Source organism: Leptonychotes weddellii, chromosome 2, assembly GCF_054177405.1.
Source record: "Leptonychotes weddellii isolate Sample4059 chromosome 2, ASM5417740v2, whole genome shotgun sequence".
NCBI lineage: Eukaryota > Metazoa > Chordata > Mammalia > Carnivora > Phocidae > Leptonychotes > Leptonychotes weddellii.
Genome location: NC_138370.1, coordinates 159,136,191 through 159,161,648, shown reverse-complemented (window position 1 = coordinate 159,161,648; position 25,458 = coordinate 159,136,191). Strand labels below are relative to the sequence as shown.

At 36.2% G+C, this 25,458-nt stretch overlaps 1 protein-coding gene across 4 annotated transcripts in view; it reads left to right on the top strand.

The window, feature by feature from the left end:
• The window catches only part of TBC1D19 (TBC1 domain family member 19), a 150,484-nt gene extending 125,379 nt beyond the window's left edge, over positions 1-25,105 (top strand). For all 4 annotated transcript variants that reach the window (XM_081812523.1, XM_006739782.3, XM_006739784.3 and 1 more), the window contains 6 exons: positions 6,280-6,312; positions 9,789-9,898; positions 12,291-12,382; positions 18,558-18,673; positions 23,347-23,417; positions 24,425-25,105. In XM_081812523.1, the coding sequence (XP_081668649.1) occupies positions 6,280-6,312; positions 9,789-9,898; positions 12,291-12,382; positions 18,558-18,673; positions 23,347-23,417; positions 24,425-24,499 (497 nt within the window). In that variant the 3' untranslated portion in view covers positions 24,500-25,105. The remainder of the gene's footprint in view (positions 1-6,279; positions 6,313-9,788; positions 9,899-12,290; positions 12,383-18,557; positions 18,674-23,346; positions 23,418-24,424) is intronic.
• The last annotated feature ends 353 nt before the right edge of the window (positions 25,106-25,458 follow it).

The window sequence follows — 25,458 nt, the reverse complement described above, 5'->3', positions numbered from 1 at the left end:
ACCCTCCCCCCTCTCATGTGCTCTCTCTCATTCTCTCTGTCTCAAATAAATAAAATCTTAAAAAAAAAAAAAAATTTTTTTTAATCTAAAAAATAAAATAAAACTTTAAGGATACCTCTGCCACCACTGCCACCAGAACTGACCTGGCTTTCTTGGTCTCAGGGGCCCACAGAGAGGCTGGCCTACAGCTCACTGACACACTCCCCATCCCTGACCAGGCAGGTGCTTACACAGGGGCACCTCCTCCCTGTATCTCCTTTCCTAGGGTTGAAATGACAGACCACTGTGGCATTGGACATTACCCTCTCACCTCATTTGAGGCCTTGTTAGTGGACAGGCTTTCTGCAGTAGAGTCACTAAACAACCGGTAGGCAAAATGTCTGAGCTGAGAAGACTCTTCACAGGAATTATATAAGCTTCTCTTGTTTTTATTTTTTGTTCCCTTTATATAATTTGTCTTTATTTATTCATTTAATACTTTAGTCCTGCTCTGGCTCCCTCTTCTATTCTAGCTGGGTGATCTGCAGTAATAACCCGAAGTACCTGCTGTCAAGGAGCTTACATTTGAGGGAGGGAGGCAAACAATAAGCAAGTAAATAAATAGCTAATGAAAATAATTTCAGAGAGTGAGGACATGAACAATGAAGGGAAACAGAAATTGATAGTGGGGGGCGTGGCTATTTTAGGTCAGGTGATCAGGAAAAGTACTTCTGAGGAGGTAGAATATGGACAGAGACCAGAATATGCAGAGTGAGCCGTTCAAAGAGGTAGGAGAAGAACATTCCAGAGGGAATATATAGCATGGTGAAGGGCCTAAGACAGGGCCATACCTGATGGTTCGAAGAGCAAGATGGCCAGCATGACTGGTGACAGTGAGCAAAACATAATCTGGTATAAGGTGAGGTAGGAGACTTAGGGACCAGGTCAGATAGGGAGACAGTTGATAGAAAGTTTTGTCTAGTAAGTCCAGTGTCTGGGCTGATTCCTCAGGGACAATTTCTGTTACTTTCTTGTTTTCCTGTGAATGAGCTATCCTTTTTTAAGAATTTTAATTGCAATTAGTTAACATACAGTGTTATATTAGTTCAGGTGTACAATATAGTGATTCAACACTTCCATACATTACTCAGTGCTCATCATGATAAGTGTATTCCTGATCCCCTTGGGCTATACTTTCTTATTTCTTCGCACACCTGGTAAATTTTTTGTTGATAACTAGATATCTCGACTATTAGAGTGTGGTAACTAGAACCAGGTTGTCTTCCCTCCCCAGAATTTGTTGTTGTTGCTTGTTGTGAGCCAATTGTTTGTTTAGTGACTCTCCTAAACTGCTTTTGTCAGGATTGTGTTTTTTGTGTTGAGTGCCCACTAAAGTCTCTGTTCCATCAGTTGAGTGGTCAGCTGATAATTTGACAGAGATTTCCTTGAACAGCTGAAACCAAAAGAAAAAAAAAAATTACCCCAGGCTTTGCAGGCTGGTACTCCTTCAAGGCTTAGTGAGGCCATTTGTAGTTCTATCGTAGCCTTTGCTTCCTGCCTATGCAGAGCCTAGGAGTCTGGCAGAAGTGAAAGCTGAAGTGCTTCTTAGGTCTTTTCTAGATTCCCCTGAATAGAGAGAAGCTTTTCAAAGCCTTTATCCTTCCCCAGCCTCTTCCTTCCCAAGGTTATCAATCTGTCTACTGCTTGCCTCATCTGTTGTCCTTGCTGCCCCAGGGAGCGGCAGGGAGTATGTTTGCACTTACAGGCTTTTGATAGTGGGTAGGCCGCTTCAGCCTAGTCCCTCAGGTAGCTACTAGACAGGTCAAGGCACACAGCCACAGTTTTTCGATTCAAGATCCATATTGTTCACTCTGGGCCCAGCAAGCTGCCTCAGGAACGTGGGGGGCTATATCGTCATGGACAATGGGCAATGGTAGGTAGGGTAAATTAAAATATCACAATGCTCTCTTTCCAAAATTCAGCAGCTTTTTTTTTATTAAGCATTTCCTTGGTTGTAAGGTTTATTATTATTATTAGATCCCAGAACTCAAAAGAAGTTGATCTAACAGTTCTAGCCATCGCTTTAGCAAAGGGATGGAGTTTTGGAGTTCCCTACTCTACTCTTCTCAGTGACATCTCTTCTCCAATTCAGAGATCATCCTTACTACTATGTGGAATAAAAATGTCACTCTAATGTAAGTTCCAAGAGAACAAGGACCTTTTGATGACCAACACATCTAGCCCTGAGAATCATGCGTAGCATAAAGTCACTGCTCAGTAAATATTATTGAATGAGAGAGCAAATGAATGAGGGAGTGAATACAGAAGAATATAGAGGAACAAGAATACAAGCAAGGGGACAAGACTTACAGGAGAAATACACATAGATCTGACTGAGACTTCAATAAACAAACACCACAATTTGCTAATACCGTTTGTTTCCTACAAGAAAAGAGAAAATAATTAGTTGCTAGTGACATTAGGCAGAGGAGTTCGGGGACTCTCGATCAGTGGTTATCAACCAAGGGCAATTCCATGCCCCGCTCACCCTCCCCCTGGAAACATTTGCCAATTTCTGTGGACACTTTTGGTTGTCAGAGCCAGGGGAAGCGAGGTTTTACCAGTATCTCGTGAATAGAGGCCAGGGATGCTGTTAAACATTCTACCGTACACAGGACAGCCCCTCACAACAAAGATTAGGAAAGCCTCTTGGAACACATAGTGAAAATATGTCATTTTAAATCCTCTTACAAGTGTCAAGTTGATAAATAGCAATGTACTTTGTCATCTTTATTAATTAAGTAAATTAAAAACATTTCATAATCCGAAATTTATTTGATGTGTAACTTTAGACATAAATTGAAAGCCTAATGAAAATTGTATTTAAAGTATGATTTTTAGATTGATCTTTAAATATGGTTGTGTTCCAGTATTTGGGAAATTTTAATTACGAAATAAAGTAACAAAGTCATATTCTGAAGTTCTAATTCAGAAAGATAACAGAAATAGCTAGAAAGCAACATAACCGTTGTCCTAATGCCAACTCTTAACCTGTAGGCTACATGTAGAATGAGAATAACCAAAGGAAATGATTATTCCCACAAATGAATTAAATAAACTGTACTAAGTAATCCCAAATGAAGGAGTATAAAACTTTGGAATGATGTTAAAGTGAGTCAGATGTGAGAGCTGTGATACAATTAAAAGTGCTATGTATTAACAGAGATAGTGAGGAAATGAAGGGAAAATATTTAGTAAGTGCAAAGCATGTTAATATTTGGTGTATTTTCTGAGTCATATTTACTATTTATATCTTATCTAGTTCAAGATTTATTTTTGTTGACCATGCTTACCATTCTGAGCTATGTCAAAGGTCCATGAAACCATTACTTTAGAAAGTTATTCCTATTGAATGGGACAGGCAGTTCATATTTTAGACTTTCTTTACATAGACAAAGGAAGCTTAGTATCTTAAAATAATCAGTTATGGCAGACTTGCCGAACTCTAAGGCCAGAGAAGAGATGGTGTCCCAAGCATCCCAACGCCTGTTAGAAGTACACTCTTGGATGACGGCCACACGCATGAAACTTGACCCCCGAAAGGCTGAAGTGATGAGAGGCAAAGGAAAGGATTTTGGAAAACTGGCCAAGAACATGACAACCTCTGAGATCAAAGAAATGTTCTAGGCGATATGTGCCTGAGAGTGTTAATGGATTCTTTACTGCTTCTTATGCCTTCTACTTTTGTCTGCCAGAATTTCACTTTGTCCTTCTTCAACAGAGCAGACCGTGCATGCTTTTTTGGAATCGTAAGCCCTGGTTAATCTTGATTAAGCTGAAGTGAACCCTTATCTAATACTTACCAAAAAAAGATATTCTTAGGTTTAAGCTGATACTTAAAAGTGGTACTCTCCCTTCTGAGACCATAAAATAGCTATGGTTGTTGAGCATCTCCTGTGTCCTAAATACTGGACTATTGCACTTTAAGGACATTAACTCACAGGTGCTTTAGAACAGCTCAGTGAAGTTGGTCTTGTTTATCTCCATTTTAAAAAATGAAAATAGAGACTCAGAGAGTGTCAGTAACTTGCCTGGAGTCACACAGAATTCATATTCACGTCTGTAGGATTTCATTGGCCATTTCTCATTTAAACACTGAGTTTTTGAGAACTTCCTGTCCTACGTGTTAATTACTTATTCATAAATGAATCTTACACTTCAATGTTTTTTTCACTTTTTAATTTTTTTTTATATGGGTATCATTGACACGCAATGTTACATTAGTTTCAGATGACCAACAGGGTGATAGGATAAGTCTGCACACTATGCTATGCTCACAAGTATAGTGCCCGTCTGTCACCACAGAGCATTATTGCAATGCCACTGACTATATTCCCTATGCTGTGCCTTTCATCTCCGTAACTTACTCATTCCATAACTGGAAGCCTGTTTTCCCCACTCCCCTTCGCCCATTTTGCCTATGCCCCTCCCTACTCTCTCCCCCTGGCAACCATTAGTTTGTTCTCTGTTCTACTTTAGTATTTTATTTAGCAGACTTGATTATAAATGCTCAAATTTCCATCAGTTTATATCTCATTTTGTAAAAGATACTGTGATGGGTGCTGAAGATAATACACAGTATGAATTGTGCCCCTTGCCTCAAATAGCTTATAACCTAGCTGCTTATAGAGCAGCTGTAGATTTCAGAACTTGAGGAAAATGTGAGGGAAGTGCAATTAGCCAATAGTCGTCTTAATGTATGCATCCCTTTTCCCTGCTTGGTAGTTCATGAATTCACTCACAATAAGCTTCCTAATTAGAAGTGGCTTGTCTGGACTAGGGTATTCCTATCCTTAGCAGATCCTTAATACATATTTGTAGAAGATGAAAGTAATAATAGTAACAACTCCATTTCTGACTACCTTAATCTGCTTGTTCAGATGTTGCTGCAGTAGCTTACAGAGGAAAGAAAAAGGGTTTTTGCAGTAAGAATATAGGGATTTTGTACAATAGCCACCTGCTTTGAGATCTAGTATTTAGAAAAATGTAATATGTACTTACATTTCTGTAAAGCATCAAAATATGTCTATTTATTAACTCATTTTCCTCTCAGTTTTTTTTCAGATGTCAACAATTTTATTGTAGAAAAGTTAGAAAAGACAGACTTTTTTATTATTTGTTAAAAGCCTATAATTAGTAAAAGAAATAAAATTAAGCAGCAGAGAGGGAAGGTAGAAAAAGATGATCATTCATAAGAAGAAAAAGAGACTCAACCAAAGATATAAGCAGAGAGAGAAACTTGAAGAAAGAGGTGTGTGGGTTCTCGTTCTAAGTGCTCCTTGGAACTCGAGCTGGTGGCTATCACGTCATTAGGAATGTTGACTTGTAATGTGAATCTAATCTGGTTTTAAATTTTTTCAGTTTCTAGAAGCAAAAGACCTTTAAGTTGGTAAAGATTCTTAAACTGGAAGGTCCTTCTATGTCCAGTTTTCTTTAGATCTCACAAATTTTTCTGTGTTTGCTCTAGGCATAATTGTTAAACATAGAATTTTAGAGCTAGATGATATTTCAGAGACAGTCTTAGTTCCTGTGCATGACAAGCAGTTACTGTAACTCAGGAAGTTCGGTGACTTTCCTGAGGTTACCCAGCTGGTTTGTGTAAGCCAACCACTTAATCTTTTTAACAGATTGGATTCTAATATACAGGATGAAGTTGTTTCAGGAAGGACATAATCTATTGACTTTCTGAGACCATTGTAATTTGTTCTTTTTTTTTTTTTTTTAAAGATTTTATTTATTTATTTGACAGAGACAGAGAGAGCAGGAACACAAGCAGGGGGAGTGGGAGAGGGAGAAGCAGGCCCCCCGCCGAGCAGGGAGCCCGATGCGGGACTCGATCCCAGGATCCTGGGATCATGACCTGAGCCGAAGGCAGACGCCCAACGGCTGAGCCACCCAGGCGCCCCCATTGTAATTTGTTCTTAAACTTAGTACAGTGATCTGCCTTGTTCTGTTTCTGTCTTGTTTTTGTAACATATTCATAGTTTTAGTTTTTCAACATTATCAATAGAAAGTTAAGTGGATATATATTGAAAACTTCTAGTTTGTTTTTATACAAGTATTAAAAAGCATTTTGTTGTTGTTGTTGGTTACTGTCACTAAGTCTTTCTGACATTCATGAACAAAGTTGAAGCAAAAATAGGAAACCTTTCTATTTTCAGTTTTAATCCTCTCAAGCTTACCTAGTAACTCAGTGGGTATACTAATTGAAAAAAACATTTTTTTTTTAATTTTTTTTAGGTGTAATCCCTTTCCATGGATTTTCAATGTATGGTAAGTTGAGCTTTAAAATATTCACTGTTTTTATCACACTTTAGAAAATTAAACATGAAGATCACACTTTATACCACATCACCCACCCACTTAACAAGTTATTGTGAACATTTTTAAACACTGAGTTTAGTATTTGTTTATATCTCCAATTAAATTTTTTTAAAAATTAAGGGTCATCACGATTTGTCAGATGATGATTGCTTAACAAATTAAAATTAGAACATATTGTGAAAGTGCTTCTGTGTTGACCAGGTTCTAATCTGAAGGAAACTAGAGATACATGTTAATATTTAGTTCTCATAGGTGGAAAATGAGGTTGCTTAAATTCCTGAACTAATTCTCCTAAGTCTTTTAAACAAATAATAGGTCAGAAAGAATGTGAAGGGAGGGCCAACACTGAGTTTGAGTCTATGCTTTCTCCAGACTGCTGGCAGAGACAGCAGGTTTCACTGAAGGCTCGCATGTCTCAAGGGACCATGTGAAAAGCGCATGTGCAGGCGTGAGAACCCTGAATGCCTTTCCGTCCTCAGGTGTCACTGAAGGAGGAATGCAAGAAACTTGATGAAGATGAGCAAAAGGAAGAATGCTCTACCCCTTAATGCGATTTAATTTTTAAATTGTCACACATTACATATAAACATGTTGAAAAGTGTTGTCACCCCAACTGTTATCTCCCCACCTTTACACTAAACAGAAATACCTTAATGTTTTACTTTTATAAAAAGAATCAGCGACATGTTAACACTTCTCTTTGTAAAAGCCCCTCTGTGTTCAACATCAGACAATATGGTGAATGACCTAACCTAAGACTTTTAAAACTAGCAGACAACGAAAAGGGTTCGGAAGACCTAGGAACTTTGCATTATGCTACCCTTGATGGTGTTGATCACAGGCTTGAATTACAAGGCACTCTGCTTTATTCTCTTGAGCAACCAAAATTTCATAACATAATACATAACGTTATAATGACCTTTCAGCACATTTCTCTTTTATAAATATGTGAGGAATTTAAAATAGAAAACCCCAAAAAGGTTAAGAATATAAATTTTTAAATCTAATAATAAAAATGTTAGCCTGTTATCTATTTTAATTCCAACTGCAAGAATTTTTCAAGTAAACAGTTTTTAAAAAGTGAACTTGAGTGATTTGGAGGACATTAATGATGTAATGAAGGTTTAAATCTAGCGATTCTTAGGGAACAAAATACATCATTGACTCCGACTCTGCTTATTCACACGTCTGGTCACTTAAGTAGGCTAAGGTTTAATGTTCCTAAGGAAGTAGATGAGGCAAAATGTTTGATACAGAGTTTCTTTATACTGTTTAGAAATGTACGTGAAGCAGCCACACACCTTAGCAACAACACTTATTCAGAACCAGTATACACCAGAATAACCGGAAAGCGTCCCCAAGGGACGCCGCGCGTCGTGCTTTGCTACTTCAGGTTTAGCTACTGTGTTTCTTCAGAATTATACTACTTCTCTCATTTGAAAACTGATTCAAAACTTTTTATTTTTAAACTGGCCTTCTCCTCTCCCATTTATGCAGATTAATGAAGTTATTGTAGGTATAGTGTGTTAATGATTTCACAAAGAAATTCCTATGGTACCATATTTAATTGATTAAAAAGATAATGAGCTAATTCATTTTTATGGAAGAACAAAATAGGGAAATGTGCTTTAAATAGAAAGTAAAGTCATGTAGATTTCTTACATATCACATATAAAGGACTAAAGTCTTTTCCATTTCATAGCTATATAAGGGAATTCAACACAAACAGTAGGGGTATCTTGAATAATAACTGATTGTAAAGGTTTTGTATTATACATGTTTGTAAAAAAAGTGCTGATTTTAAAATTCTCTTTTATTCCTTCACTAGAAATGATAATTAATGAGTACTGAACCCATAAAATCTTTAGACTCAGATTTTAGGTTTTTACATTTCAATAACTTTCAAAGTTAAAGGAAAAAATATGCCTAAAAAGGTAAATAAATTTCAGAGCTTCACTTTGAATTTATAATAATGCCATGTATTTATTCCACATTGCTTTTTCTTAGGTTGTTGCAATTGGAATATGAATTATTCTTTTTAAATATGTAGAATACCTTAATTTGGGCTATTTTAATAAATAGCAATTTATTTTGGTAGTAAAATAAGTTTTTAAAGTTAGTTTTAAAACGGAAAGTTATGCCTGTCAGTTTTTGAATGTGTATGTATATAATGTAATTTTTTTCTCTATATATAAAAGTAGCTTATTTTTGTAGGTATTTATTTACTCCCCTAAAATTGATTTATCTCTCTTTTCCCCTTCAGAAAAAGTGAAATCTCTCCCTTGCAATGCTAGCTTTTGATGATTTACTCATCTGTAATACTGTGCACTGCCATTTATTCCAGATAATTGAATTTTTATATTTGTAAGAATTTAAAATTTTTTAAATCATTTTTCCTTTCACTTTGTCAAAAGGAATTGAGTTGAGTTGGCTTATTGCTTTCCCTGATAACTTAATGCCTACTGCCCTCAGGGGCAGTACTGATGGATTATGGAGCCTGAGAATTTCTAACTTGTCCGTTTTATATTATATCATAGCTAAGATTACTCAGTAAGTTACTGTGTTTTAAAATTAATATTTAGGTAGTACAGTTTTATGTATCTGCATTGTAAATATGTTCATGCTGCATAAAATTCTCAAGGTTTGAAAAGATGAGAAGCATGACCATGTCAGTCCAGAATAATCATGTTGTCATATCAGCATCTGAGATTAGGACTTTCTGATATTCAGTTGTGGGATGTCTGATTGAGTTGACCCACCTGTGCTTAATTGCCAAGAATTGGTGCAAAGGAAAACTTAATTCAACATTCATTAGAGAAATAAATCCTCTGCCTGAGAGTTGTTTTATTATGAGTCCATAAAAACTGTCTTTGTACATGTGAGATACGCCAGTCTCAAGGACTAATAGTCTAAACTGTTAATCAGAATTTTTATTTTCAAATTGAATGAGTTGAAGACCATGATTCTAAACACTAGTCATAAATCATCTTATATTTTACTTACCTGACTTCCAAAATAAAAAACTTTGAAAAACTTTCTGGATCCTTTGTGGACAAAGTGAAAATGAATTGCCTGTGTCTCACTTTCTTACTATTTCAATTAAAAAAAAAGAGACTTGACTTTACATAGATTTTAAAGTTACTTTGAATTTTTAATATCCCTCTATATGTAATTCCATTGTGTCATTCCGTTAAGTTGGGATTATGGTAGTTTTTAATTACCCCTTTCTTTATAATTTTTAATGACTGAACTTTTTACATGTGTATATATTTCCTTTTCAACATGAAAAAGCAATATATATGACTTTAAACTTGTCTTTGAATATTACTATAAAATACTGATTTATTCTTTCATGTTTCATTAATTTATTTTCTAAAGTTTTAATAGTTCTGCAACGTTATCGATTAATTTCTTTATTCTTTCAGTTGCACCGCTTTGTTTTCTCTACCATGAACCTTCCAAATTGTATCAGATATTCCGTGAGATGTATGTGCGTTTCTTCTTCAGACTCCATTCCATCTCTTCTCATCCTTCTGTAAGTTCATAAAAATTGGATCAAATTAGACTCTAATCTGTTTTCTTTCCTTAAGAAAAAGTCTCCTACTCAGTTAAATTATAAAGCAACAAATTTTAATTTGTGATGTCAAGCATTCTACAGAATAAATGAAAGAAAAGAAATTGATATTTAAATATTTATGGTGATAATTAGGGAGGAAAAGGGTCTTGATCAGTTGCACTTACATTATCTTTTATATATTAACAGAAAACACATATAAAAATGTCTGTATTATTGACAAGGATGCCTACCCTCTTTGAGCACTGATATCCTCATCTAGGCAACGAGGTTAATACATCTCTGTAGGGCTACAGAGCGCCACGGTAACACTTGGCTCCTGGCGGGTGTTCAGTAAATAAGTGGCTGCTGTTTTTATTATTGTTGTTGTGATTATCATCGTACTTCCTTCTTTGTTAATGAAAATCAAACATTTATTTGTCACTTGTTTTTCAGTTTCATATTTGACTAATTGTCAGTTACCATAGATACTTTCTTTGTGTTCAGTAGATGGCTCCGTTGACCTCAATATGAACGTCCAAGAGGAGCCATTGGGAGTCGAACATTTTTATCTATTTCATGTTGGCTGGTCCCTTATCACATCTTTTTTTCCCACCCATGAGCCTGAGTAAAAACAGTGTTTATTTTACTTTAGTTATCCTTTTTTCACCTTTGGGCCTGCTGTGGTGTACTTGCGGATAACTCAACTGACTCTCCGGAAGAAACACTAAATTGGAATGTATCAGGGCTACCAGATTTCCCTGAAGAGAAGACTCTGTCACTGCTATTAAACTGAATCGCTTTTCTTTATCCTGCATAGTTTAACCCTGTGTATTCCTAGTCCACCTGCCTCAGTCTCCGACTTTGCTCTCCTACATTGCTAGTAAAAGCTGACGAGTAACAGAAATCCAGGATGTCTCTAATGAACAAATAAAGCACCACCAATTATCTTGGGTTCCTGTTCTCTGAGACAAGTAGAGTTAGTGCTTATCTTACATTAATTTTTTAGTCTAGAGTAATCAGAAATATACAAATAATTCTGTTTTCTAATAACCTAATTTTTAGCCTCAGATTTCTTACTCTCATATTCTGTATCATTTTATGCTTCAGAGTTAAAAAAAAATTTTTTTTTAACTGGCTGCCCAGTATACACCCATAGTATTTTCCTTGTGCACAGCACTGAATCTTGACATCGAGCAACCCTGGATATTCCTTCTCTAGCTCCATGCTGACCTTGAGGTGTCCTTTCTCAGTGAATTGGTTGGGTCAGCCCTGCCTCTTGCCTTTCTTTATTCAGTGGAATAGACTTATAGGCAGTCAGCTCCTTTTCTGGCTTGTAGCCAGACTGAACTATTTGGAACCATGCCAGCCTTTTTTTCCTTAGAAACTCACAAAGAGGATTAAAACTTCCTCACAAAGATCAACCCTGAGGAATGTTGAGCTACAAGAAAGACTTTATTCAGAGTTGTCAAGTAATAAACACACTTGAAAAACCATTTGCTTAAATTTGTTACTTCTTGTCCTCTACAAATAATGCCCTTATACAAAGTAGATTTCAATAAATATATATATCTCTTTATACTAAGGTAATGAAACATGCTTGTTTGATAACTTCCTGATGCAAATTTCAAACAGTCTGTAGTCAGTCTTCCCCTGGGAATGGATTTCAAAGAAAAAGTGAGAAAAGCAGGAAATATTTTCCTGGATGGGTGAGGCAGCCGGAAGGGAAGGGACATATGGAGGGAGAGAGTCAAGGGTGTGGCTATAGTACCAGAGAAATACCTGGAAACTGGAATGCAGCCAGAAAAAACTAGTTTGCTGACATAAGTGATAAAACAGGGCTTACAAAGTAGCAGGTTTTCTATAAAATGATGTTTTCCTTGGATTCTCTGAATATTATACACCAGGTTATATGGGGATCCTATTGTGTTAAAAAGGAGGTTCCTTAGCATACCTATAATAGTAGGTATACATAAATAGGGGGAAAATGTATCTTAAACAAAGTATTAGAGGGGCGCCTGGGTGGCTCAGTTGGTTAACCAACTGCCTTCGGCTCATGATCTCAGGGTCCTGGGATCGAGCCCCTCATCGGCTCCCTGCTCTGCAGGAAGCCTGCTTCTCCCTCTCCCACTCCCCCTGTTTGTGTTCCCTCTCTCACTATGTCTCTCTCTGTCAAATAAATAAATAAAATCTTAAAAAAAAAAACACAAAGCATTAGAGATCATTATAGCATTTCCTGTTTTTTACTCTGAGAAAATATAAAAATATTTATGTTGATAATTTTTTCCTCATTTCCATTTGAATAATTTATTGCCAGAGTTAATTTTTAAACACTAAAATATGTATTTCTCTTATGTTTTGTTATTATATCCAGGGTATTGTGTCCCTCTGTTTGCTGTTTGAAACTCTTCTTCAAACCTATCTCCCCCAGCTCTTCTATCATCTACGAGAAATTGGGGCTCAACCGTGAGTACCTTTCTCTCCTAATTGAAGAATAGATTGACATCAGAAAGTTCTGTTACATCATTGTAAAGCGCCTTTAAAGATACAATAATCTTTAGAGAAATTAAACTAACAATTTCTCCAATAAAACAAAAATTATCAAGTAATAGAGTGTAGCTCTACATTGTGACAAAAATTCTTAGAAGAATTTCCAAAATCCTAATAAATTCTTATTTGCTGAGATTTTTGTGCCTGATGTAAGAGTCACCAAAATGAACTAATTTCTATTCATAAGGAAAGGTGTTGGCCAAAATTGAGGCAAAAATTTGTGAACACAAATACTACATAAGAAATGTGATAATACTAAAATTAAGTCACTTTAGGCTAAATTTTTCAGAGAACAACTTAATGAAAGCTATATAGGCTAAACTTTGCTGTCTTTTGTTAAAGGAAACTAGATCAATTAACCTAGTAATGATTGTACACTGTGATTATTTTGTTCTAAAAGTTTGAACATTTGTTCATTTATCTCCATATGAGTTATCAGTGAACATGTAGGTATGGTACCTCTGGACTTCAATATTATTGGTTCTCTTCTCTTTTTTATAAAAATAACAATGTCTAAGGCAACAGAAGTTTCTAAATGATTTATTAATGTTTTGTCACTGTCTTCCCCTCTGTGAAACCAGTTTCCCCTATTGGCAGGCATATTTGAAAGGAACATTAACTCTTTGAGACCACAAATGTAGTTAATGGGAAATACAATAGTTTAGTTTACTCCACACTTGAATCTACATCAGATGGACGGATGGACGGTTGGATGTGTGGGTGGGTTTAAGAGACAGACCAGGATTTAAATTCTATCTACTAAACTGCATAATCCTGATAAAGTTATTTAATTCATCTAAGTCTCATTTTCTTTCTTTAAATCAAGATAATTCAACTTCCTCATCTTTAAAATCAAGAGAATTCCTACCTCATGAAGTTGTTTCAATAGTGAAGGATTTTATACATATACATAAAATTTTATACATATATATATATGTACTTTCTCTAAAGCACCGTTGAATTTCAGACATCTTAGATCTTAGAAATACCTTTTATAAAACACTACTTCATATCACCCATCGATAATACTGAGATTATACTCTTTCCTTTGTAGCCATTAAAAAACAAGATTCTGCAGGCGCCTGGGTGGCTCAGTTGGTTAAGCGACTGCCTTCGGCTCAGGTCATGATCCTGGAGTCCCAGGATCGAGTCCCGCATCGGGCTCCCTGCTCGGCAGGGAGTCTGCTTCTCCCTCTGACCCTCCCCCCTCTCATGTGCTCTCTCTCATTCTCTCTCTCTCAAATAAATAAATAAAATCTTTAAAAAATAAATAAATAAATAAATAAACAAGATTCTGTTAATGATTAAGATTATAAAACAAGAATGTGGCAGAAATATTTTATATTGCACAGAAGTCTTTTTTTCTTAAACTTGTAGTAAATTGGCCTCTGGTTTTACTCTTGTTCAATGAATATTTGTATATGATGAGGCTTTACTAGGATGAAGACATCTAGTTTACTGCTAGAAACTAAACTCCTGATTTTTTCTAGCTATTTATGTACTTTAACCATGAAAAGGAACAAATTTATTTCAATGACTTATGGCAAACATTAAAATTCTTATGCAGAAGAAAGTATAAAAATTTAATTGTCAAGCTAGAAATCAATTTTTCAAAGGCTTTTATGAATTAGAACTGATGCTGTTGAAGGTTTTTAATTAGAATTTAACTTCTTCAGTAGATAATAGGACTATTCAGGTTATCTATTTCTTCTTGAATAAGCTTTGTACTTTGTTCATTTAATCTAAGTTATATTTATGGACATAAAGTTATTCAAAATATTCCCTAAATATTCTTAATTAACCTTTTAATATCTAGAGAATCACAGTGACCAACACCTCTCTCATTCTTGAGATTGATAATTGTATCTTCTCTCTCTTTTTTCTTGATTGTTTGGCTAGAGCTTTATTAATTTTATTCTTCTTTGAAAGAACCATGTTTTGGTTTCTTTGATTTTCTCTATTATTCTTCTCTCTTTAACTTCATTGATTTATGCTCTTACATTTATTATTTCCTTCCTTATGTTTGCCTTAGGTCTATTTTGCTCTTGTCTTCTTGTTTAAGGTGAAAGATCATTAGTTTGAGACCTTTCTTCTTTTCTAATATAAGCAATATTATTATAAATTGCCTTCAAAGCACCACATTACCTCCACACAACAAATTTTGATATGTTGTGTTTTCATTTTCATTCAATTCACAATGTTTTTTCATTTCTTTCTTTCCTCCTTTCTTTCTTCCTTTCTTTCTTTCTTTCTTTCTTTCTTTCTTTCTTTCTTTCTTTCTTTCTTTCTCTTTCGAGAGAAAGAGAGCATGCATGAGAGGGGGATGGAGGGGTGGGCAGAGGAAGAGAGAGAATCTCAAGCAGACTACTCCCCCGCCCCCGAGCATGGAGCCTGATGCAGGGCTCCATCTCACAACCCTGAGATCATGACCTGAGCCAAAATCAAGAGTGAGGCACTTAACTGACTGAGCCACCCAGGCGCCCCTTGAAGTGTTTCCTAATTTCTCTTGTGACTTTCTCTTTGACCATGGGTTATATAGAAGTGTGTTGTTTAATTTCTAAATATTTGGAAAGTTATGATATCTTTCTATTATTGATTTCTATTTTAATTATGTTACAATTAGACAACATGCTTCATAAGATTTCAATTTTTTTAAATGTGTCGGAGTTTGTTATATGGCCCAGAATGTGACCTGTCTTGGTGAATATTCCAAGTACATTTGAAAGGAATTCATATTCTACTAGTGTTCAGCGGAATTTTCTGTAAATGGCAACAAAGTCAAGTTTTTGATAATGTTCAAGCCTTTACAAACTTAATTTTCTGTCTACTTTTTCTATTAATTGTTGAGCAAGAAATGGTAGTCTCCAACTATAATTGTGAATATGTCTATTTCTTCCTTCATTGCTATATATATTTTTACTTCATGCATTAGAAGCTCTGTTTTTAGAAGAACTGATCCCTTTATCATTATTTAATGTCTTCATTCCTGATAATAAATCTACTGTGTTTGATATAGCCATCCCAGCTTTCTTTCAATTACAATTTGTATGGTGTATTCTTTCTGTCCTTCTACTTTTAATGTATTGATTATCGATTTCTTTATTTTCTAAGTGCCTTTCTTGTCAAAAGTATAGTTGGGTCTTCCAGTGCAGCAATTTGTCTTTTTATTGGAGTGTTTATTCCATTTACATTTGTAATTGATTTTATTGAATTAAAGTTATATCAGTTGATACCATCTACTATCTTGGTAGACATTTTCTATTTGTCTTTTTTTCTTTTTTTTTAAGATTTTATTTATTTACTTGACACAGAGAGAGTGAGGGAACAAGCAGGGGGAGCGGCAGGAAGAGAGAGGGAGAAACAGGCTCCCTACTGCGTGGAGAGCCCAATTCGGGGCTGGTTCCCAGGACCCTAGAGATCATGACCTGAGCCAAAGGCAGCAGCTTAACCAACTGAACCACCCAGATGCCCCTATTTGTCTTTTTTTATTCTTTTTTTCCTCTTTTCCTGCCTGCTTTTGAATTGACTATTTTTTATTACATTTTATCTCTACTATTGGATTATTATTTATACCTTTTTTTTTATACCTTTCTTAAAACATTTTTTTGATAGATGCCTGTCTTAGTTCAGTCTGCTATAACAAATTACCATAAACTGTGTGGCTTATAAACAACAGAAACATTTCCCACAGTTCTGAAAACTGAAAGTCTAAGATCAAGGTGATAGCATGGTTGAGTTCTAGTGAGGACCCTCTTCTAGGCTGCAGACTGCCGACTTCTTATTGTATTCTCACATGGTTGGAGAGCAGAGCAGAGAAACAAGCTCTCTCATGATTCTTATGAAGGCACTAATTCCCAACCCTGAAGGCTTCACCCACATAACTTCATCTCATTCCAATTACCACCCTAAGACCCTCCCTCTTTCCTAATACCATGACACTGGGGGAGAGTTTCAACATATGAATGGAGGGGTGGGACAACAGAAACATTCAGTCCATAACAATGTCCTGGGGTTTACAGTATACATTTTTTAATTAATCACATTCTACCTTCAAAAAAACTCCAGGCCTGGATGGCTTTACTGGTAAATTCTGCCAAACATTTCAGGAAAAAATATTCTTTCTCTCTGTCTTCAGTTCTCAGCAGTTTGATTGTGATGTAGCTGGGCATGGATTTCTGTTGTGTTTTTCCTGTTTGGGGTTCGCTGAGCTTCTTGAATCTGTAAGCTTATGTCTTTTGCCAAATTTAAGAAATTTTCAACCATTATTTCTTCAAATATTTTTTTCTGCGCCATACTTATTCTCCTTTTCTTCTAGGATTCCAGTGATACAAATGTTGAAACTTTTGGTCTCATCCCAGAGGTCCCTGAAACTCTATTCATTTTATTTTCAATCCTTTTTACTCTATGGTTCTGATGAGACACTTTCTATTGATCTATATTCAAATTCACTGGCTCTTTTCTCTGTCATTACCATTTTGCTATTAGATCTATCCAATGAGGGATGTTTTTTGTTTTGTTTTTGCTATTGTATTTTTCAGTTTTAAAGTTTCCATTTGGTTCTTAACAAAACTCATAGAACTGTGCGTTAATAAGGGTGAATTTTACTATCCATAAATTATACCTCAATAAACTATTTCTAAGAAACTAATTCTGCACTGTATATGGAGGGGGCACAATGTGTGGTGCTATTGTTCTAATAAGACACTATGAGAGATCCAGTAAAATGAAACTGGATGACATTAATAATTTAGACTTAAAAGTCAAATGATCTTTTTAAATTTAAAATATCTGGTGGCCAAAACTTTCTTCAGCATTTATAAACAGATATTCTAAAACCAACCAAAAAGTTTAATTTGTCAATACTACTCCCTACATGTACTTTGTTATATTAGAATAATAGTTATCTAGTCTTGAGGAATTTCTGAAAACTTGGGGGTGTTTTTTGGTCTTAAAAGAATTAATACCACATCAACAATGGCAATCTCTAGGTCCCTTTCTCTTGCTTTAAGAAAATAACACAGATACTTATCTACATAATATTGTAACAGCTCCAGCAAAGAGTTTGCCTAGCACCACTCAGGGGCAGTCAAGTGATGTTTAGATGCTAATAGATAGTACAGAAGTGTGAGGGACTGGTTTCTCTCATAAGGCACCAAAGCTACAGAGTTCATTTCCTGATTGCAGAGAGAAATTATTATTGTAACATAATCTACTTGTAAATAATGGAGTCTCATATCTCTTAGGATTTTTTTTTTTTTTTTTCAAAATCAGTTGAATTTTCTGGTTGACCTTTCAGAGTTCTGCTAACCTCCCCTTTAAAATGAAGGGTTTGAAATCAGAAATCTAGTTCTAAGGTCCTTTATAGCTTTAAAACTATTTTTCTTGGTCTTCAAAGACTCCTGCCTATTGTTTTATTTTATTCATCCTTTGTAGCCATTTGACTGAAAAATGGGATATAATTCATTGAATTGGAAAAGTATACAGCTACCAAGCACTCTTTTAAGTATTTGGAATAAAAATTCAAATAATCATGATTCAAACTATTAAGAACTGTTGACTCTTAAGACCACCTCATTGATAGCTAATTAGTTGACCCTGAAAAACAGAACATAGAAGTGAGTGAGTTTTCCAAAGGCTGAACTATAACATAGCAGATATAATTTTTCCTCTTAATATGTCGAGACCACTAATTTGAAGACTCATGGTTTCTCACCATTGCCCTTCTGCAGCGTTTAAGAGAGCATGTAAGAGGGCGCCTGGGTGGCTCAGATGGTTGAGCGCCTGCCTTCGGCTCAGGTCATGATCCCAGCGTCCTGGGATCGAGTCCCGCATCGGGCTCCCTGCTCCTTGGGAGCCTGCTTCTCCCTCTGCCTCTCTCTCTCTCTCTGTCTCTCATGAATAAATAAATAAAATATTTAAAAAAAAAAAAAAAAAGAGAGAGAGAGAGCATGTAAGATGTAAATGCATAGGTGATTTCTAAGCCTCACAGAGAAGTTACCCAAACAATGAATTGGTTGGCTCTTCTGATATTGCCTTTTTGTAATAAGAAAAGCCACTAGTAAAATGTATTTTCTTTTTTCTTTGTTTATAGACTTCGCATATCCTTTAAATGGATGGTTCGAGCTTTCTCTGGATACTTAGCTACAGATCAACTCCTGCTTTTGTGGGACAGAATCCTAGGATACAACTCTCTGGAAATTCTTGCTGGTAATAAGTGCTTGTTTGTAAAACACACGTTTCTATAGTAAAGCCCCTTTCCCTTCTAACATTCATCATCTGTAATTGCAGTTTGAGTCTATAGTTATTTGTCGTTTTTAACTCATAAATATTTAATAGATCTATCTGCCTTAGAAAACAAGTACTGAAGTTCTGAGATCTAGATACTTATGTGTAACATCCCAACACTAGTGTATTCCTTGTCTTTCTTCTTTGCTCCCAGGGAAGTCCATTTCTCCTCCCTCGTTTCTAGTTGAGCAAGGGCTTACTATCCCTCAGCACCTGTGAGGTCCGTGTAGCGTGTACACTGCAGTTCTGTTCCTGGCTCCCCAGATATCTCAGCGTCTGTTCTGTGCCCCTTCCCAACCACTGCCTAAAATCCAGACTGACACAGAGCCTCCCTACAGAATGGAAATCTTAGCTCTTTTGGACTTCAGCTTCTACTGAATTCGAAACCTTTTCCTTTTTGCTAACAGTCTCTGACTCCTGGTGATTGAGTTTCCCCTTTTAGGTATTCTCTTAAGCCAAAAAAAAATTTCATCTTTTTTCAGGAAGCCACAGATTTATCTCTTATTTACAGTTCTTACAATAGATATACACACAAGACAACTGTAGGATAATACATAGGGCACAGATTTCTTATTAATTATATTATTTTGCTTCTCTTATACAAAATAGGCTCAGTTATTTTTAATCATTGGGATTATCAGGAAATTCAAATAAATAGCACAAGGTTTTCACAACAATGAGTGGAGAGCAGAAAAGTTGGCAGAATGCTGGGTCCAACCTTCTCCAGTTGTGTAATATTGGATAAATTATTTGACCTGCGTGAGAACTTCGTTTCCTTACCTTATACTGATAGCATTATGAAGACACCTCTCTGGGTTTGTGGAAATAATGCTTAATTGAAGAAGACCCTTTTCTTGCAGAAGGTTGTTTAGGTACCATATTAAAATATTCTTGAATGCTGAGAGGTCTAGAGTAATTGTATGGCATTTCAAAAAGGAAAATTACAGTAATAATAAAGTGCCATGAAGATAAACATCACCCTTGGTGTAATCAGAGATCCCACTTACTGATGTTAACAATTCCTACTATCTTTCTATCTCAATTGGGTTTTAAGCCCACACAGATATGACTTAGGAAAGAAGGGTCTGCCCTCATTTCCCTTGGCTGAATGGCAGTGATACTTATAATCTAGAAGTAGAGGAATTCTGTGACTTCTTTTAGATGTTTCTGATAGGCAGTTCTCATCCTCTGCTTGAACTCTCAGTGTTGGAGTCCTTGTCTGACAACATAGCTTATTTCACTTCTGGACAGTATACCTTGTTAAAATGTACTCCTGTTACACCATGGTCATCATCATGTTTTTTCTACTCTTGCCTTTCCCCAAAGCTTCTACTTTCCAGGCTAAGAAGCCTTGTTTTCTGCTACCATTTCTCAGGCAACGGGATTTTAGACTTTCCGGCAAATAAACCTCTTCTGGGTGTGTCATAAATTTTGAAGAGTGTTGTGTATAGCTTTTTGTATTATTTCAAAAAGATATTAGAGCATGTTAAAGAAGGGGGTTAGGTATAAGAAAGTAATAATTAGGATTTTTCAAAACAGAATGGGCTTTTAACTGTCACCCAAAGGTTAAGAGGTTTTCTACTGTGAAAGAAATGTTGAATTGGAAGACCTTCAAGACCGCTTCCAATTTAAATTTTCTCATTTTGTGACTTAAAACCCCCCAGCAAACTCAAGTGAGAGAGAAATAAATGAATGTTGAATAATGCATTTGCTCTAAACTAGGCACTCTGCTGTGACCTCAATGCATTAATAAAAATGTCACTGGTGTATAGGTAGAAATGCAGTCTGCACGGCAGCATCCGTCTGCTTTCCCTGAGTGCTTTTTTAAATCATCAGAGAAGAATTATAGAACATCTAGAAATGGAACTAGACTGGTGGGAACTCCCCTACTGTGAATCCAGATAAGGAGCCACGGAGTAGACCATTTCGTGTAGGCATACCCGAATTAGTTTTTATATTTCAGACATTTTTTGGAATGGATATTTTGGAACCACCTTTTTTGCTCAAGTTAGTCATTATATAGCCTTTAGAAATTGTTAGTAAATATTACTGGCTTTAATTTTGAATTAATTAGGGTCTTTTGAAAAACAGTTTAAAGCATAAGTGTCTTAATGCTTATGATAGAGTTGCTTAGAATTAAAGCAATGAGAATAGCTTAAAAGATGACAGGTAAATATTAGAGTTTCTATATTTCCCGTGAAGCATGATTGCAGTTGAGAATATCCCGAAGTGGAGATCTTTACTCCTTGGCAAACAAACGTGTTCTGTGGAAGGGCTGGGCAAATCAAACATGAAGCAAACACAAAGGAACTTCTGTGATGTGACACCAAGATAAATAAAGGTTATGAGCACATAAGCACTTGGGATGCTGAGGTCAGTTAGTGAACTGATCTTTCTTTCCCCCTCTTATCTACCTTTGGAAAAACAATTTCCCGCCATGTAAAACTCTTTCCTGCTAGAGCAGAAAATTTGGCCATCCTGTCAAGCTTTCACCAACTCTATTAAATTATACACAAAAAAGGAAGTAGCAGTCACATTCCTTAGCTTCCCAAATGTCCCCATTGTCAAAATGATTCCAGATTTTAAAAATCTATAAAGAAGTTGCTGGTCCACAGAAGTTCTTTTCTTTGATATTCTTATAAATTTAGAAGCTTAGTGACTTTAAAGTACTTAAGTTTTATCCTTTTTTGTTAAAAGGTAAATTTTTTGTCCCTGATCTCTTGTATCCCTTGTTACATATTAAATAATCCCAGCTGATTTGACTTTTTAAATTTTGTTTTACCAGTACCATCTTTTTTTTTCCTCAGAGTTCTCCTGTCTAACTAGTTGCAATGCTTTTTTTTTTTTGCTAGACTGCCCAAAATCTGTTGTACCCTAGAAAAGTGCCTGTGTTTCCCAGTCTGGTGTGGTTGCACTCAGTGTCTGTCTGGGGAAATTAAGAGGTCTGGATGCTGACTTCTCCTCAGGCACAACCACCTACCTGTCAGAGCCCAGGATCACCATAGCATCATGCTTCAGGCCATCTCTGGAAAACCATTCTGAAGGACAGCAGAGATGATGATTCATAGGAAAGCACCCAGATTTTCATGTCAGGGAAGAGTCATTACTACTTACCTTCAATCTCAATAAAGTCATCACAGAGTGAATGGTTAGATGCTCAGGCTCCAGAGCCAGGTTAAGTTTTCACTCTACTGTTTTGTACCTGTGGGACTCCGAACATGTCCTCCAAACTCATTGGGCCTCAGTTTCCATCTTCATATAATGGGGCTAGCAGTGGTACTTAACTCATAGAGTTGATGTGAATTATCATTGGCGTTATTATTATTCCCATAGTAAAAATGTATTTAAAGATATTTGTATTAGCTATGCCATATACTTAGGAGCCAGTCTTCCAAATAATTTTGGAGATTCCTTACCATTTATTTCCTAAATTTCAAGGACTTACTGGATGGGGAGGAAACTACCACCACTGGTGATAAAAAAGAAAAAACAAGGGAGAAGTCAAGAGTCATCTTTAGGCAGCACCATCTCCTTGTCAGGGTACCTGCCTCTTATTTGGGTCCTTTCGCTGTTCACGATGATGCATTCCCTCGCGTGGGGTTTTATGACAGATTATATAATAAGACGGATTACATGTTAGCATTACTTTCTTGTCATATGCATATGATTGATAGAAACAAAAATCCAAATGTTGCTGTCTACTACATGTACATTATTGACCCTTAAGGTGTCCTAGAATTTTTTTTCAAAGTTTCAACTTCTTTTTCCTATAGCCAACATTAATGTAAATTTCAGGATCAGTCCACAGCAGCTCTCCCCACAGGCCTATCCATTTATGACACTCTAGGAAAGTCAATGCTGAATATAAAAGTATAAATACAACAAAATACTAGAAAAATATATATTTTTTAAGATTTTATTTATTTATTTGATAGAGATAGAGGGAGAGCACAAGCAGAGGGAGCGGCAGGCAGAGGGAGAGGGAGAAGCAGACTCCCTGCTGAGGAAGGAGCCCGAGTGGGGCTCAATCCCAGGACCCTGGGATCATGACCTGAGCTGAAGGCAGCCGCTTAACCAACTGAGCCACCCAGGTGCCCCTAGAAAAATATTTTTTAAGAAAAGTCTTTATTGCACATGTCTATCAGGATACCTCTTGATAGATACGAAACATGATCTGATAAATATACAAATACAGTCTCCATATAACTTTTCAGAATCCTGTTGCATTAGTAAGAAATACCTGCATTAAAATAAACCTTTATTTGTCTGTATTTATTATATTTGTTATATATTTCTTTATATTTAAGAACTTACGGCTTAAGTCATAGGTAGGAAAGAAGCAATTTATAAAATGGCTCTTTTAAGACCACTGAATTTTCCTTTTTCCCAAACCTGTGGGATTCGGTTTATCTAGCCATCGGGCACTCCGTCCTCCGGAGCAGACGGTTTCATCATCGCAAGGCCTTAACTCAGAATGCGTGCGGACAATCATGTAAAGTGCGAGCTCTGAGCCCTCCTGGGGGTGTGGGCATAGCAGTCGATGTGTCAGGCTGATGGGTAGGCCAGCAGTTGAAACAGTGTGCGTTCTTTTCCAGTGCTGGCGGCAGCTGTGTTTGCTTTCCGAGCAGTGAACCTGATGGAGGTGACATCACTGGCTGCAGCCGAAGTAAGGATAAGTTTCACTCGGAGGGGCTGGGAATAGTTCCTGAGAGATTGCCAGGCCCGGGCCCTGTAGTCTCAGATGCATAGGATACACATTACTCATCGCCTAATTTTTTAACTCGGGTAAAACCTGTAAGTTTCAAGCTAAGTAATATTAAGTACTCAAGATTCCTTAATCAGTTGAAGACAATCTTCTTGTGAAGGAATCACAAACAAGATTGTTATAGGAAACCATTATAACCATTATGGGGGAAACAAGATACCCAGAAATTTTAGTAGCAGCTATTGGGGCTTGGGTTGCATTTTCTGGTTATTGTTCACATCGTGTATTCTGCTAGAACAAGGAAAAACGAGTTGAGAGAGTTAAAGAGCATGCATTCAGATGATACAGTAAAGATACAAGGTTTTTTGGTTATTTTTAATAATGGATTAATTCTTTAAAGCTGGTTTCTTTTCAATAGTATAATTTATACGTGAAATGTAGTTCAGTTAAATAGTGGCTTACCATATTACTCTATTTGTTATCTCTCATAGAAATTTAAATTTTACCCTTAAAATAGCTGCCTACATTCTTTGTTTAAAGGGAAGAGGATGTTTATGCATCTTGCAATTGAATAAACATTAGTTCCATCTCAAAATGATTTCCTGAAGCCAGATACTCCGTATACTAGAATAACGGGACCAGGATTCGTAATGTACGTTTATTTATAGAAGCAAGTTGAAATGTTAGACCTCTTATAAACTCCTGCTACCTTGTATATTTGAAGAAGGCTCAAGGCAAAAGTCCAGGTTACTTTCTACTGCACGTTATAGTATTTTGCACATGTTCTAACATTAAGATGTTCAGAAAAGAGAAGGGAGGTTGTAGCTTCAGTGCAGATTTAGGACACACGTGAAGATCTTAGAGAAGGTGTCAATGCCAGACTTACATTGCAGGAGTGTTTCTGTTGTGGCTTCCTTTGCCCATTAGAATACTGATATTAATAATTCTTTCTGTTTTTTTTGTTTCAGGCAGTTCTTGCTGACCTTTCTACTTTAAAAGTTATGCCTCTTCTTCAAATCTTTCTGTTTGCTACTGTCACCTGATCTTCTTCAAGGTCACTGACAACACATCTAGTTTTTCATTAGAAAATAATCATGAACTATGCAAACTCTGCATAAAACCAAAATGAAACTTTGCATATAAGCCAATAAAGATCATGTTCCCTCTTCAGTTAAACCTAAGTAGTTTTTCACTTTTTGAAACAGTAACTCCGCACACCAAATATTGCACTGCATGCTGCTGATTTTCAAGAGAGAAGCAATAGACATAACTTCTGCTAAATTGAGCATACTATATATATACTCCTGACTTGTAAAAGGCATGTAACAATATATGCAATAAGAACTCAAGATACTGTAATAAACTTGAGGTAATGTAGCCTCTGGGACAATTTTCTTCTGCCAGTTTGCAAATTTATCTCTAGATAATGTATCATTTTGTCTTGTAAATTGCTCTTCACTCAGAGCCACGGGTGGCGTAGAAAGTGGGAAGATTTGAAAAAGGTAATGGAATTCAAATGTACTTTGGCGTTCTTAACGACTTTTCTCTCACCGGACATCTTCAGATCCCCTTCCACTTTATTTCTCCCTGAAAGGTCTCAGTGGGGCAGGTCAAATACAGTTGTCTCCATCTGACAGTGTTTTCTTCATCACTTTCCGAAAAAAGAAAATTACAGAGTGATCTCTTCAAACTTCTCAACCTTCCACCTCTTGATTAGAAGACTTGATGCTGCCAGAGTCTGTCACTTTGGAAGAATGCAAAGAGGACATCCACGGATTCAATGAAGGGAATGAAAAATCAAAGGCATATCCGCTTTTGCTGTATCTTGGTTTAACAAGATTTACTTCCAGGGCAGAGCAGCTGAGAAACTAGCAGGAGGTACGATAAGACATTCATTTTAGAACTGAAGACATTATGCTGGGCATCAGTCTTATTTTGGTCTTTTTTGTAAGTGAAGGGTTTTATTTTATATCACTTCCTAAAGACCTACCATTTCTGTAAT